The sequence below is a fragment of the Saccostrea echinata genome, unplaced genomic scaffold (assembly GCF_033153115.1).
Source record: "Saccostrea echinata isolate AGI-Se365-2 ecotype Australia unplaced genomic scaffold, CSIRO_AGI_Sech_v1 ptg000004l, whole genome shotgun sequence".
Lineage (NCBI taxonomy): Eukaryota > Metazoa > Mollusca > Bivalvia > Ostreida > Ostreidae > Saccostrea > Saccostrea echinata.
This window is the reverse complement of record NW_026889753.1, coordinates 5,294,125-5,310,824: the sequence shown is the minus strand read 5'-3', so window position 1 is coordinate 5,310,824 and position 16,700 is coordinate 5,294,125. Positions and strand designations below refer to the sequence as shown.

General features: G+C 33.6%; 1 protein-coding gene across 1 annotated transcript; it reads left to right on the top strand.

The window, feature by feature from the left end:
• Positions 1-782: 782 nt before the first annotated feature.
• On the top strand, positions 783-16,274 carry LOC133179417 (microspherule protein 1-like). The gene is made up of 13 exons (XM_061314179.1): positions 783-932; positions 1,107-1,435; positions 2,064-2,111; positions 2,822-2,902; positions 4,269-4,378; positions 5,489-5,597; positions 5,826-5,964; positions 10,026-10,101; positions 10,243-10,271; positions 13,536-13,628; positions 14,414-14,496; positions 15,038-15,253; positions 15,834-16,274. The coding sequence occupies exons 1-13, from the start codon at positions 851-853 to the stop codon at positions 15,918-15,920; spliced, it is 1,482 nt and encodes a 493-aa protein (XP_061170163.1). The 5' UTR covers positions 783-850; the 3' UTR covers positions 15,921-16,274.
• Positions 16,275-16,700: the final 426 nt, after the last annotated feature.

Below are 16,700 nucleotides of genomic sequence, written 5' to 3'. Positions count from 1 at the left end.
CTTGCTCTCAACTTCTGTCTCTCAATTTATTTTTAAATATTCTTTCTTATTTTATTTTATTTGTTGAATGAATATATTTATTATGCTTTACGTGATTGTATGTTGAAATCAATCAATAAATAAATATAACATATACGTCCCTGGAGGATTTTTTAAACAATGACATTGACTTCAAGTGCCGAGGCCATGACATTATCAGATTATATAGGTTTACCTGGTTAGTATAAATGCAACGCTAAACTAAAATGATTGTTTCGACAGGGCACAACAGAACAAAAAAGAATCAGTGACAAGCAAAAAAAAAAAGGTATCGGATACTTTAAGAGACACAACCGTAAATAAGCTTTGTTTATATTTTAACGCAGATGAATTAAGTTGTTTGTTTTTTTTTTTTTTTTTTTTTTTTTTTTTTTTTTTTGTTTTTTGTGTTTCGTGATTTTTTAATTAAACCTCAAGTACACTGTATGATTGAAGAAAACCACGCGGGGCGAATCCACTCAAGGCGAACAGGGAAACGGTGCGAAACCACTCAGCGCGAACAGGCAAAACCACCCGGATTCGGAGTGGGAGGGGGTTCCCACGGCCCAGTACAAAGACAGTTTTCACAACATTTTACGTTATAATTTGCAATATAAAAATGTTTCCACTCGAGATATCAGAAATATAAATTCTGGATATCCACAATTTCACAAATCAAGTGCACCTTCTAACCAATCCGGGAAAATAAATTCCTAAAAATTTATTCTAATGCTTAGATCTCTCAAATATGGCGGTAGAATGTGTCTGTGTATATTTTTCCGATTAATTTTCTCAATTTTATAGAGAACACCGTGTAACAAAGTGTTCCAAGATGTCACAGACAACAAATGAAGTACCCATTCTTCCACATACAAGTGAAAATATTTTGGAAAATTCTCCTGTGGTCAAGAAAGGTAGAATTTGGCTAACTCATTTTACTATGAATTTTATTACATGCTCTGTGAGGGAGGAGGTAGTGATAAGCCGATGGAAGTTGGTTTTATTATTACATCGTACAATACAGAATATAATATTTATCATTTCATGTGATATAATCTTGATTTTTTTAATCACATTTTGTCACTAAGAAGTCAAAGACGAATTGCCAGCAACTTCTGTACATGTACCTGTATCATCACCACCACCAGCTCACAGTCATGGAGTTATATCTGTTGAAGGAACTCCAAAACAAAGAATCACCCAGATTATACCAACACAAATTATAGGCCATGAACCCAGAAGAACTTCATCCAGATCTATCAAACGCAAGAAGTTTGATGATGAATTAGTAGAGAGCAGTTTAATTAAAACAGAACGAGGAAGGGTAGCAAAACTTCCTACAGTGACACAAGTGCTAGAGAAAATAGAACCTGTTGAAAAAGAACAACCTCCTGTTCCCCCACCTGAAAAGAAAAAGGTGAATATGAAAAATGTATCAGAACATGTACATATGTATTTGCAATCTCAATGGAGATTTGGCTCGATTAGATATTTGGTGTGACGCCTACACCGAATCTCGGGACAGTCCTTCATAATTCACGTCTGGAAATTCAACCCCAACTTCGGCCAACTATAGCAAGAATTATTCTCCTAGGAAACAATGTCATTCGCTTCTGTTAAGTCATTTAGTTGTTTAATTAACTCTCTGTCACTATTTTTTCACATTGCTTACTGTTTAGGCATGTAAATCCCAATATAAAAACATTCACAGAAATCTCCATTCAAAATATGGCTCCTCTGACATAATTGTCTATCTCTTTGTATTAATGAGTTCCTTTATATAGTCTGTTTTCTTTTATGTGATACTGAACCTCTACTGTAGATTTTAAGTATTTTTCATAGAAATGAAAACAAAAAATTCCCCCACAAAAACTACTTATTAACTAATCATTTACAGCACAAAGATTTCCCTCTTTTACAAGCTATTTCCTGATTGAGAATGAGAAAAAAGAAATCTTTTGTCTCATTACGTTTGTGTTGTTAGTATTGTAGCATGTTACACATTCCATTCTGCACATGTGCATAATTAAGTTTATTTCTTTCAGGTTTCTAAGTCAGTCACTTCAGCAACAAAAAGGTCAAAGAAACAAAAGGTATCAACATTTTATTTATAATGATCTTAACTTGGTGAAAAAAATAATGGTACTCATCTACTTGTCCTTTATGGACTAAAACCTGAAGATGAGTAGATAGTAGATAATGTCACAACTTGCCCCAGGTCACAAGTTTAAATAAATTAATAAGTGAATATATATATATATATAGGCGTAATAAAAAAAATATGTTTGTTTACAGTTACCCGACCGACCCTGTATTTAATTGCCGACCCAAATTTTTTTTTTTTGTCATAAAAATCTAAAGTCACTCGCCGGTCAGTTTAACTTTTACACGCATCTTAATCGGTCAAGTGAAACATGGAATTAAAGAAGAAGTACAAAACAGTTTTACCATTGTGTGGTATCTGTAATGTAAGGCAGTTGGCAAGAAAGATATTGTCTATCGCCAATATGGCAAGCCCAAACAAAAGTAAAGCACCATACAATAGTATTCAACCAATTCATGTGAATTTGTGTATTAAAAAAGTAAATAGAATTAAAAAAAAAAAAAATTCATACCTACGGACCCTATTTTATTTCAGCGTGTAACAGTAAACAAACAATTTGTTTGTTTGGCCATATGTATATATATATATATATATATATATATATATATATATATATATATATATATATATATAATTCATGACACATTATACATTATGGTTCATCTACCCTTGCTATATGTACATACACAATTTTTTTAGCCACCTGCACCTGCTTCAGCAAAAGATCTTGGAAGATGGAAGGCACAAGATGATTTAGCACTAATAACAGCTGTACAGCAGGTAAATTTTAAACAAAAATATAAGAAGATGTACTATACTATTGTGCCCATTCTTTCTACAAAAAATATTTTGGGTATATTGCTATTATCCCCATTTATCCATCATTTTTTTATGTCTTCATTTTTAAAGACATATATATACCTTAAAGTGACATGTATTGGACACACTTTTTTGTGTCAGAAAATTGTTCAAAAGTTGGGTGCATGCATTACATAGGAACTAAATTCAGCCCCTTTTTTCTGGACATTTTTCTTAACTCTTAGGAGTGATTTTCACTGTTATCACATCATAACTTTATTACATATTCCCCAGTTCTTAAGTGATAGTCACGTATGACATAGATCGCCGGTAAATAAATCAACAAACAGAAATAAAAATAGATACATCCATTAAAATGATATTATTTAAAATTAAATATATATGTGTATATTAAAAAAAACCCATATTTATCTTTTTCTAATTTGTATATCATCACCACCAAATTTAACTCCACTTGACCCTAATGTAGGTCAAATTTGTTTATATATTTAATATAACAATTTCCAGCCAGTTGGTTTCGAAACAACTGCCATTTTAAACAATACACTCGTAATCAGTAAAGTTTCTTTAACAATAAATGTTTTACACACCTTTTTAATTACCTGGTATCACTTATATACATAGTGTGACACTAATTGCACTTGGGATGATTTGTTTACATAGACACAGACGTGCTTGGAATGCATTGTCAGCACAATATCATAACATGCTTGGAGTTATAGAAAAAAATGAGGGACTTAGCTTTTAATATATACCAATCAAGTAACAATTTAAATACAAACTAAACTTAAATACAAGTAAATAAAGCTTATATGTAAACTGAATTTGCCAAGAAAATTAAAAGTTGTATCCTACTTTTGTTTTTGAAATGATATGAATATTTAACTTTTTAAACTTTTTCTTTGAATTAGTTGTGCTGTGAAAATAAGAGATACATCCATATTTGCATTTTGGGGGTGCATTTTATCTAAAGGAACTGCATTTTTCTCAGGATTTTCCCCCCTTCTTTTGGGGGTTCGTCTATTACAAGATTGCGGCCTTTACACGTGACACTACGATATATACACCTTATACACTACATTCCTCAGTACTTAATAATCTAGCAGTGATGGTCTCACATTATCAAAATTTGAATCTACACTACCTTTGGAACCTTCTCTTGCCAAGTGGGAATTTAAAAAATAGAATTTTTTAACAAAGATCTCACCAAAAATTCAAAACAATTTATTAAAAGTATTATAGCTGTCATTGAGGGCAGTAAATCTGGCTTGAAACATTTAAGATTTTAAAACTTATTCACATGATTAGAATATTTTTCTGTCTGCAGACAAATGATTTGACAGCTGTGCACTTAGGTGTGAAGTTTTCCTGTCGATTTACTCTTAAAGAAATTCAAGAAAGATGGTATGCTTTGCTGTATGACCCTATAATCTCGAAGTAAGTACAAGATAAATATAGGATCTATCTTATAGGAGAGTTTATATCAAATTTATTTTAGGAGAGTATTGCTATTCGAGGTACTTTTTACAATACATGTATGATACATTGAAGCTTCATTTATTTAGATAAAATGGGGTGTTTTTATGCCCCTGGATCGAAAGATCCCGAGGGTATATTGTTTTAGTCCTGTTTGTCTGTCTGTCTGTTGTCAACTTTAACCTTACCCATAACTTTTGATTGGTTGGAGCTATGACTTTCATATTTCACACATGTGTATTCATTGTGAAAAGACCTTTCTTTGGGTACCATCATATTTGACCTTTTGACCTTGACCTTGGAGTTTGACCCAGATTTACAAAATTTTACCCAACTTTAACCTTGGCCATAACTTTTGAACAGTTGGTGCGAGGGCTTTCATACTTCACATGTGTAATTCTTGTGACAAGACCTTTGTTTGGATACCAACAACTTTGACCTTTTGATCTTGACCTTGGAGTTTGACCTACTTTTGGAAAAATTTAACCTTGGCGATAACTTTTGAACAGTTGGTGCTACAGCTTTCATACTTCACATATGTAATCCCTTTGACAAGACCTTACTTTGGATATCAACAATTTTGACCTTTTAACCTTGACTTTGGAATTTGACCTACTTTTGATAAACTTTGAACTTGGCCATATCTTTTGAACAGTTGGTGCTAGAGCTTTCATATTTCACATGTGTATTTCTTGTAAGAAGGCCTTTCCTTGGGCACCATTAATTTTGGACCATTTGACCTTGATGTGTGACTTACCTTTGAAAATATTTAACCTTTTTCATATCTTTTCAATGGTTGCTACTAGGGCTTTCATATTTCAAAGGTATATTCCTGGGGACAAGAACTTACTTTGGGTACCAACATATTTGATTTGCATTTGAAAAAGTTTATCCTTTGCTAAATGTTGCATACAGGGGGGGGGGGGGGGGGGCATCAGTGTTTCACAAACACATCTTGTTTTTTTCTTTGTTGTTGTTTTTTTTTTAAATTTTTTATTATTATTTTTTTTTTGTGTATGTGTCCTGACCGTCCTTATAACAGAAGTGTAACAAAATTTCTGTGTTAACCAGGTTAGCAGTGCAGGCCATGAATCAGATTCACCCAGATGTGATTGCAGAGGTTCAGTCCAAAGCTCTCTATAGTAAAGAAGAGGAGTCATTATTGGGAACAATTGCATCTGTATGTGTTGTATCTGTCAGACACATATGTTATCAACAATCTAAAAAAATGAAAATGTTTCTTCCATGTGCTGACAAAAAGAAATATAGAAGGAACAGTTGAAAAGTTCTGAGAATAGTTTGCTAAAATATTAACCATTTAATGAAAGTTTAATGTTTTTGATATCATTGAAAAGAGCAGGAGAATATGAAATCATACATGAAATTTTTATCAAATTATTTTTTTCAGTCAAGTCAACCAAGTTTGGAAACCTTCCAGGATCTCTTAGAGCAGAATCCGGACACATTTTATCCGCTGCGGACAGCGAAGGCTTTACACAATCACTGGCTGCTGCTAAAACAGTATCATCTCCTGCCAGACCAGTCAGGTACTGTGTGCAATTGTGCTTCACAATGTAACTTAATTTTATGATATCAAAGTGCTACATACATTCATGTATCTTACACAATATTATTGTGTCAAAATATGCTTATAGTAAAGTGCAAGGGACAAACAATTTCAATTCTTTATGTACATGAATCATTATGTCTGTAAACTTTTTTAAATCTATGGTGAATGAAACCCACTTTCGCTGTAAGGTTAAATGCATTATAAGCATGTTTGCTGTTTCCATATTTTACTGCATCTGTCTTGTGAATAAAATGTGTCACATACATTTGTCACATGGTATAATTGTGTAATTTATCTTTCAAATACATGTACATGTTGTATGACTGTGTCAAATCTATCTGTAATGGAACATACACGAGTCAGACATTGTACATGTTATGAGAGTATAGAACCTTATTTAGTATCATAATTATGGGAGGTTGTTCAGAAAGTCTTTCTACATTGCTCGATTTTTTGCTCTACTGGTCAGAGACCGGAAGAGCTTATGCGATAGTAAGGAGTCTGTCGTCCGACTGTCTGTCTTTATGTCTGTCTGTAAACAATTTTCAAAATGGTACTCCTCCTACAGTTTTGGTTTGATTTCCATATAACTTGGTACGCAAGTAGAATACACTAAGATGCATAATTTTATGCATTGGTTTTTGATTTTAATGAACAGTGTTGCCATGGTTACTAAAAGTAGAAATTTCTATGAAATTCCTTTAAAATGCTACACCTCCTACAGTTTTGGTCTGATTTCAATATAACTTGGAACACAAGTAGACTACACTAAGATACATAATTTAGTGCATTGGCCTTTTGATTTTGATGAACAGTGTTGCCATATTTACTAAAAAAAAGAAATTTTTGTGAAATATTTTCCAAATGCTAATCCTTCTACAGTTTTTAGCTCACCTGAGCTGAAAGCTCAAGTGAGCTTTTCTGATCACATTTTGTCCGGTGTCCGTCTGTCTGTCCGTCTGTCTGTCTGTCTGTAAACTTTTCACATTTTCGACTTCTTCTCAAGAACCACTGGGCCAATTTCAACCAAACTTGCCACAAAGTATCCTTGGGTGTAGGGGATTCAAGTTTGTTCAAATGAAGGGCCACGCCCTCTTTCAAGGAGAGATAATTAGGAATTAGTGAAAAAATAATGGCATCATTTAAAAATCTTCTTCTCAAGAACCATAGGGCCAGGAAAGATGAAACTCACTTGGAAGCATCCTCAGGTAATGTAGATTCAAGTTTGTTCAAATCATGACCCCTGGGGGTAGGTGGGGCCACAATGGGGGATCAAAATTTTACATAGAAATATATAGGAAAAATCTTTAACAATCTTCTTCTCAAGAACAGCAAAGTCATGATGAGTCATATTTATATGGGAGCATCTTCAGGTAGTGTAGATTCAAGTTTGTTAAAATCACTACCCCTGGGGGTAGGGCGGGGCCACAGTGGAGGATCAAAGTTTTACATAGAAATTTATAGGAAAAATCTTTAAAAATCTTCTTCTGAAGAACAGCAAAGCCATGATGAGTAATATTTATATGGAAGCATCTTCAGGTAGTGTAGATTCAAGTTTGTTCAAACCATGACCCCCGGGGGTAGGGCGGGGCCACAATGGAGGATCAAAGTTTTACATAGAAATATATAGGAAAAATCTTTAAAAATCTTCTTCTCAAGAACAGCAAAGCCATGATGAGTCATATTTATATGGAAGCATCCTCAGGTAGTGTAGATTCAAGTTTGTTCAAATCATGACCCTGGGGGGTAGGGCGGGGCTGCAATGGACTGTCAAAGTTGTACATAGAAATATATAGGAAAAATCTTTTTCTCAGGAATAGCAAAGCCCAGATTGTTCATATTTATATGGGAGCATCCACAGGTGGTGTAGATTTAAATTTATTCAAATCATGACCCCTGGGGGTAGGGTGGGGCCACAATGGAGGATCAAAGTTTTACATAGAAATGTATAGGAAAAATTTTAAAAATCTTCTTCTCAGGAACAGCAAAGCCCTGATTGATCATATTTATGTGGAAGCATCCTCAGGTAGTGTAGATTCTATTTTGTTCAAATCATGACCCCCGTGGGTAGGATGGGGCCACAATGGAGGATCAAAGTCTTAAATAGAAATTTATAGGAAAATATCTTCTTCTGAAGAACTGCAAACCATGATTAGTCATTTTGATATGGAAGCATCCTCAGGTAGTGTGAATTTAATTTTGTTCAAATGATGACCCCCAGGGGTTGGGTGGGGCCCATTGGGGAATCGAAAGTTTTACATAAGAACATATAGAAAAAATATGTCTTCTCAAGAACAGGAAAGCTATGTTTAGTCATATTGATATGGAAGCATCCTCAGGTAGTGTAGATTTAAGTTCAAATGATGACCCCTGGGATAGGGAGGAGCCACAATGGGGGATCAAATTTTTACAAAGGAATATATGGGAAAATTTTTTAAAAATCTTCTCAAGTACAACAAAGCCATTTATTATATTGACATGGAAGCATCATCAGGTAGTTTAAAATTCAAGTCCCCCCCCCCCCCCCCCCGGTAATCTTTTCAATACTGAACTGATTTGTGCTTTTGCCTAGCCAATGTGCTCAGGTGAGCGATGTGGCCCATGGGCCTCTTGTTGTCTTATTTCAATATAACTTGGCATACAAGTAGACTACACTAAGATACATAATTCTGTGCATAGGTTTTTAGCTCACCTGAGCTGAAAGCTCAAGTGAGCTTTTCTGATCACCTGTTGTCCGTCGTCTGTCCATCTGTCCGTCCGTCCATCCGTCTGTAAACTTTTCACATTTTCAACTTCTTCTCAAGAATTACTGGGCCAATTTTAACCAAACTTGGTACAAAGTATTCTTGGCTGAAGGGGAATTTAAATTGTTAAAATAAAGGGCCAAGTCCCCTTCCCCTTACAAGGGGAGATAATTAAGAAAAGACAAAAATAGGGTGGGGTCATTAAAAAATCTTCTTCTCAAGAAAAGCTAAACTTATGTGGAAGCATCCTGGGGTAGTAAAGATTCTAAATTGTTCAAATCATAGACCCCCGGGGTTAGGGCGGGGCCACAATAGGGAATCCAAGTTTTACATTGAAATATATAAGAAACATCTTTAAAAATCTTCTTCTCAAGAACTACTGGGCCATAAAAGCTAAAACTTATGTGGAAGCATCCTGGGGTTATGTAGATTTTAAATTGTTCAAATCAGGACCCCGGGGGTAGGGTGGGGCCGTAATAGGGAATCCAAGTTTTACATTGAAATATATAGGAAAAATCTTTAAAAAATCTTCTTCTTAAGAACCACTGGACCAGAAAAGCTAAAACTTATGTGGAAGCATCCTCAAGTAGTGTAGATTCTAAATTGTTCAAATCATGACCCCCGGGGGTAGGGCGGGGCCACAATAGGGAATCCAAGTTTTACATTGAAATATATAGGAAAAATCTTTAAAAATCTTCTTCTCAAGAACCACTGGACCAGAAAAGCTGAAACTTATGTGGAAGCATCCTGGGGTAGTGTAAATTGAAAATTGTTCAAATCATGTTCAAATCATGACCCCCGGGGGTAGGGCTGGGCCACAATAGGTATTACAAGGGAGAAATCTGGTAAATAACAGTATGGCCAAAGTTACTCAGGTGAGCGATGTGGTCCATGGGCCTTTGTTGATTTTTTTTAGCAGTGTTGCCCTGGTTTCTAAAAATAGAAATTTCTGTGAAATACTTTCAAAATGCTACTTTTCCTACAGTTTTGGTCTGACTTCAGTATAACTTGGGACATAAGTAGACTACACTAAGATACATAATTATTTTTATTGATTTCTGTTTTTGTTGTTTTTTTTTTTTTTTCATTTTAACAGATTGATACAGTATAAATGATTTTCAAGCCTACATGTAATTGAATTCAGAATCCTGGAATTGGCCATAGAAATTGTTTTAAGATTATTTTTTTTTTAAATTACAATGGGAAATGTCGACTGTTAAATCTGCATTAAGGGATGCAAATAACAAATGAGAAGATACTAGTATTTATTCCCTAATTATAATTTTATTGACAGTTCAACCAATTCCTCGTGGGGACCATGTTCTTAATTTTTCTGATGCTGAGGAGATGATGAATGATGATGATCTCAAGTAAGATGTATTAAGTTTACAAAAATTTATATTTTACTACAATATAACTTTTATATTACAGTCTGCAAATCCACTATAAACATTTGTATGCAGAACTTCACATTTTATACAATATTTGCAATTTTTTTCTTAATATTGCAGAGATCCAAAAGATGACATCCTAGAGCAAGGTAAATTATATTTATTATGTATAAATTTTTAGCTCACCTGAGCTGAAAGCTCAATTGAGCATTACTGATCAAATTTTGTTTGGTGTCATCCTTCTGTAAACTTTGTTCAAATGAAGGACCATATCCCATTTCAAGGGTAAATAATAAAAAAAAATAGTGAAAATTTAACATTTTTTTCTCAAGAAGAAATGGGCCAGAAAAGTTGAAACTTATATGAAAGCTCCTTTATATAGTGTAGATTTGATTTTGTTCAAATCATGACCACAGGGGTAGGGAGGGGCAATCAATGTTTTATGTAGGAATATATAGGAAAAAATCTTATATAACTCTTCTTCTCAATAGGAGCAAAGGCATGATTAGTTTATATGGAAGCATCCTCATGTAGTGTAGATTAAAATTTGTTCAAATCATGGTCTCGGGGGTAGGGTGGGGACACAATAGATGATCAAATTTTTCCATAGGAATATAGAGGGAAATAAAATCTGCTGAGGAAGAATACTCAGGTGAGCATTGTGGCACATTGGTCTCTTATTTGTGTATTGAATTCAAATATGATGAAAATAAAGAAGGTATTCAAAGAGCTACGTACACTTTATCCATAAAATGGCCTCATCCATATACTAATTAACTGACCAAGTCCCAATGTCCCATTTCAAAACATCAGTGTAAAGTAGAAAATTAGTGCTTTCATTTCCTATTTTTAAAAAAAAGGTTCCTCTGAGAGTCCAGGATATTGAAAAATATGCTTTGTGAAGTTGAAATGTTCTTGAATTTTGAAGAAAATGGGTGTATTTGAGTACATTCAGCAAGAAATTAAAATATGACCCTCGATCCAAAAAATTAAACATGGATTAAAATCTGAAATACAGTTAAACTTCGTTATCTCGAAGTTGACGGGACCGTTGATGAACTTCGAGATATCCGGGGGTTCGACATATCGAGGGTTATAATTCAAATGAACTTCAAATAAACTTGTACTTAATAGTAAAAACATGTCAGGTTCCGTTTTTGTTCGAAATTTTGTATACAATTTCTTTAATATACCTGTACATGTTTTAAGCAATCAAAAAAAAAAAAAATTACACCCTCATTATAATTCACAAAATAAAAGGCTTGTATAATATGCACAGAAGTATAATCCTTCTACCAACACGGCAAAGTCAACCGCTAGCATCGGGCGCACTTGTTTCATAAGCCGGGTCAAGCCGGCAGATACTTCCGGAAGCGGGCAAGTAACTTGTTTCAAATATTTTTAAGCCGCCGGGCGGTCAGAAAGTAGCCCGGATCGCCCGAAAAAATTCGAGCGGCCAGATGAAAAGCAATATGGCGGAAAACGGAGGTAGAAATTTCTTTGATGATGAAATATTCGTTTTTTATCATTTGCAGTGGTTTCAATTTTAATAAACATACAGTACTGAGGTCATAAGTAACTTTTACGAAATGTTCGTTTATATTTGCACGACCAACACTTCCTTTTTATAATTTTAAAGTTACTTTTCAGTTTTGTTTGTAACGAGGCCCTGTACTACAAATTAAGAGATTGTGCATTGGATTGATCTAGAAAATACTAAAATGCAAATATATCCACTAAATCGTTGTCCTCGTCCGTTCAGAGAAAATTATATATTGCAGAAACAGCACCCATAACAGTAGCAGCCATTTTTCGGCTGAATTTTCACTCGTTTCAGCGACACTAACCGGGTCAGTATGTCATGTGATAAAAGTGAACCGGGTCATCGCCCGGATGTCTGAAACAAGTGCGCCCATCGTTTCCCATGTATACATAACCGGATATCGTCTATGCATTGTAAATTTAAAACCGGTCGCTGTCAGAATAACGAAATATACATTTTCTTTTATTGGAAAAACATGTTCACACATGTAAAATCAGTTAAAAGAAAATCATTTTACCATAATAAAAATCAAATGCAAAAGAAGAATCACGCACTTTTGTCTAACAACAGAACGACACTGAATCACAGGGCACTACAGCACAAGTTTTTCACTGCGACACACGCTCACATGATGGTGTGTACGGACGATTGTAAATTCTGCACGCTCATATAGGGAAAATAAATTCTAACTGCATTGAATTTGAGAATTTTGTTTTACTTCGATGTTTATAATTTTCACTTTCATATCCATAAACTATGTATGCCCGCATATTTCGCATAGCATTAAATAGCGATTATCAAGATATATGTACCCAAGCCACAAAACAATTAACGTGTCATCCACGGGTATGCATTAGACTAATACACACAACCTTTGGCTTGCATAATTACAATCAAGGTAAGCCATACATACCCTTCATATAATTATCGCGCTATTATCTGTTGATCACAGGAACACAGGTAACCCGAGCATGACAGACAGGTGGGTGTTATCAATAGAGCATTCAGTTTACCTAACGGACTTGATCATCAAAGCAGAAAATTATCCTGACTTCGAGAAAATGCATGTGATTTTAATGAATGGGTACACAATTTTACTTCGAGATAACCGGGGTATTCGACATTACCGTGTTCGACATAGAGGGGTTTATTTTAATCATTTATTAAGCAAATTTCGTCGGGACCGCGGCCTTACTTCGACATATCCGGGGTATTCGAGATATCCGTGTTCGAGATTTCGAAGTTTAGCTGTAGTTCTTTCATAAAATAATTGAACATTTTGGATCAGGGGTTGGGGTCTATGCATAATAATGAAAAACACCTTAAATTTTTTACCAATTTGAAGAAATATTCAGGATTTTAGGATAATGACGCAAATCATGATGTCATAATACATGGAATATTGAGAAAATTACATCATTTTAAATAGATATGCAGTCACCAGGGGTACGAGTGAAATCTAACATATTTTCAGCTAAAACTAAGCAGTTTTGATTTTTCAGAAATTTACAGGGCCAAAAAATGGCCCAAAGTGAACTTTCTTTAAAATAGATTTTTATGTGCTAAAACATCTAGTATGTAGTGTAGTCTGTGACTTAGAGATGTTAAAGTTTAGGTTTGGTGAAATTGACATGATATCATTGTTCATTATATTAGATGAGTAAAAGTAGCAATATTTGGTACACATGAGTAGTAAACACAGATTTGGATTTTATAATTGACATTGGAAAAGTACTGAATGGTATTTATATGTAACCACCACCACTTTTATAGATATGCATTGTTTATCATTTGTTGAATAATTTAATTGATGACCAACTTTGAAATGTTAGGAATGTACAAATATAATAATAGTGTGATTTTTTTGTAGAATTGTCTGTGGCTGACAGAAGGAACAAGAATGAGATTCGTCACTTAGAACAGGAACTTCCAAAATGGCAGGTATTGGTGGACAGTGTTACAGGTAAGCTCATTTCATGTACTGTCAATATATTCAATATCTATGATCATTGTAGGAAAATTCATTTCATGTACTGTAAATATATTCAATATCTATGATCATTATAGGAAAATTCATTTCATGTACTGTCAATATATTCAATATCTATGATCATTGTAGGAAAATTCATTTCATGTACTGTCAATATATTCAATATCTGTGATCATTGTAGGAAAATTCATTTCATGTACTGTCAATATATTCAATATCTGTGATCATTATAGGAAAATTCATTTCATGTACTGTCAATATATTCAATATCTGTGATCATTGTAGGAAAATTCATTTCATGTACTGTCAATATATTCAATATCTATGATCATTATAGGAAAATTCATTTCATGTACTGTCAATATATTCAATATATCTATGATCATTATAGGAAAATTCATTTCATGTACTGTCAATATATTCTATACCTAGGACCATTATTGTCCATATCTTTTGTAAAAATATACTGGTTATATGTTTGTGTTTTTTAATTAGTAAATCCAATTCATAAATATGGTATGTATTCAGGTTTCATATTTGTTGAATTTTGTAGTCAAAACCTTTAAAAAAGTTGTTTAAAATGAAAATTAAAATGTTAGGAACCAAAAGAAAGTGAAATGAGGATATTGAGCAGGGTTTACATTTTAACCATGGCACCACATATATATGCACATATTAATGGGAATTAAACAGTAATGGTAACATTACTACATGTTTATGACATTACATTGTTGTTTACTGTAATTTGTAACCTGCAGGAATCAGTCCACAAGACTTTGACAACCAGACATTGGCTGTACTGAGGGGAAGACTTGTCCGCTACTTAATGAGATCAAAGGAGGTATGCAAGACATTTTGTAGGATCTACATACAAAACAAACATTTTACATATGACACATGATGATATAATAAGATTTGTGAAGAATATGAATCTTGCAGCTAGAGATACATGTATTAGATAAATTTGGAGGTAACTTCCATGTAAAGAACATGTCAGTTTTTATCTAGACAAGGAGATTTAATAGGAGTATGTTGGGAAAAGTAGATAAATTATTAAGTGGGCACATAAAGGAAAAATAGCTACCAATTTTTGTACTACATGTATGTCTTCTTATTGTAAATATGTAGGTAGATATTTGAAATAAATAATAACTCTCACCTTTATTCAGTTTCTAGTCTAAAATTCTAGTCTAAAAGAATAAGTGTTGAAATTTATTACAGCAATGGACATACAGAAATATACATGTCAATTTTGATAGAGAAAAGACTGTATTATAGTTGAAGATTTACATATATAAAATTTACAAATATGATTTTACATTCTACTGTGAGGGTGTTTGCCAGTTCTTCTGGTTTTTAATGATGAATTGTTTTAATTCTAGATTACATTAGGAAGAGCCACTAAAGACAATCAGATAGATGTAGATCTATCTTTGGAGGGTCCAGCATGGAAAATTTCCCGTCGACAAGGAATCATCAAACTCCGAAGTAATGGTGATTTCTTCATCGCAAACGAGGGAAAACGTCCTTTTTATGTTGATGGCAAAGCCATATTGGCTGGTAACAAACAAAAGTTAAACAATAATTCAGTTGTAGAGGTACGTGCTTCTTGATTTCTTAGTTCTGTGTTTTATTTTCTCTCTGTTTCACAAATAAAGTATAAAAAAATATATATAAATGCAGTGGAACATAGCAAAGAGGATTAAGTAAAGTCCCCACATTAGAGAAATAAACACACACAGCATCTTTTTTTAAAAAAAAAAATGGAAATGGGAATACATTTTAATCTGCATTTTAAGTAACTAAGCTGCAACTGATAGAGCAGTTTATATTAAAACACACTGATGTATAATTAAAGGATTTTTTTCTAAATAACAACACATCCTTAGATTCACAGTCTTCCAACAAGATAACAGAAATTCTATTTCTGTAAATATTTACCGATCTGTTAAATTCACAGTACATGTAGTTGGTAAAATTAACAAGATTGGCACTAAAAAGGCATCAGCTTATTCGGATGGATACAGTCAAAACATATTTCAGTAGTCAGTACAAACTTTTCCTCAAATTAAGCCAATGTGAGATGACAATAGAGTACTTAGCAATGTTTTCTGAAAAAGATGGGAAAATTATGATTTAATGAAAGAATCTAATATAGTGTTCCCTGTAATATTTCAGATCTCTTGCCTGCGCTTTATTTTCCTGATTAACCAAGACCTTATCAATGTGATACGGACAGAATCTCAAAAGCTTGTACCAACCTGAGGCCAGGAATTTCTGGGTGTTTGAAATGCAAATCTGGTGGAAATTTTCTTGTAGGAAATAGACTGTGAATTTGCTAAGTAAACTGGCATTGTGAGAATGGTGACCATACTTTATAGCATATTTTATGAGACTGAGTGTCATTTATGCCAAAGTTTGAACAGTCACGAGGAATTAAAATGACTCTTTGTAAGGATGCGTTTAGTTCATGTATATTATCTCTATGAGATTATAAAAAGGGAGAAGTGTGCATGTGTAAACTTGACATTGGATATGTGTGTTTTGTTGTAGTTTTCTCTGTTAAATGTGTGTAAATTATAGTGAATTTATAAAGGAAATAAATATTGTCAAAGTAACTGTCCCATTAGTTTTATTTGTAGTTCCATAAATGCAAGTTTTAGCACTTCTGTACAAAGGACAGAAAGGCACAAATATTGATCCATTTGTTTTTCTTGATTTTCACACATTTATTACTTCAAAATTTACTGAAGGGCTCATTTTTGGTTCCTTTCTTCATTTTGGCTACCCAAGCATTTTCAGTAAGTTCTGTATAAATTTATGGGATGTAGAAAGGCCCAAAAAGCATTGGACTTTCTTTTGTTTTTGCTCCAGTTTTTGACGTCACATATTCTTTTTATTAGGTAGACTAGGTATCACACTGCACAATGCTGTGTGATGATAAATTTTAGAAACTAAATGCATACCGATTCAACAAATGGATTGTTCATCCATATATATACCGATATATTTTGAAGTATTGCAAAGGCGTAGACACATGGATTT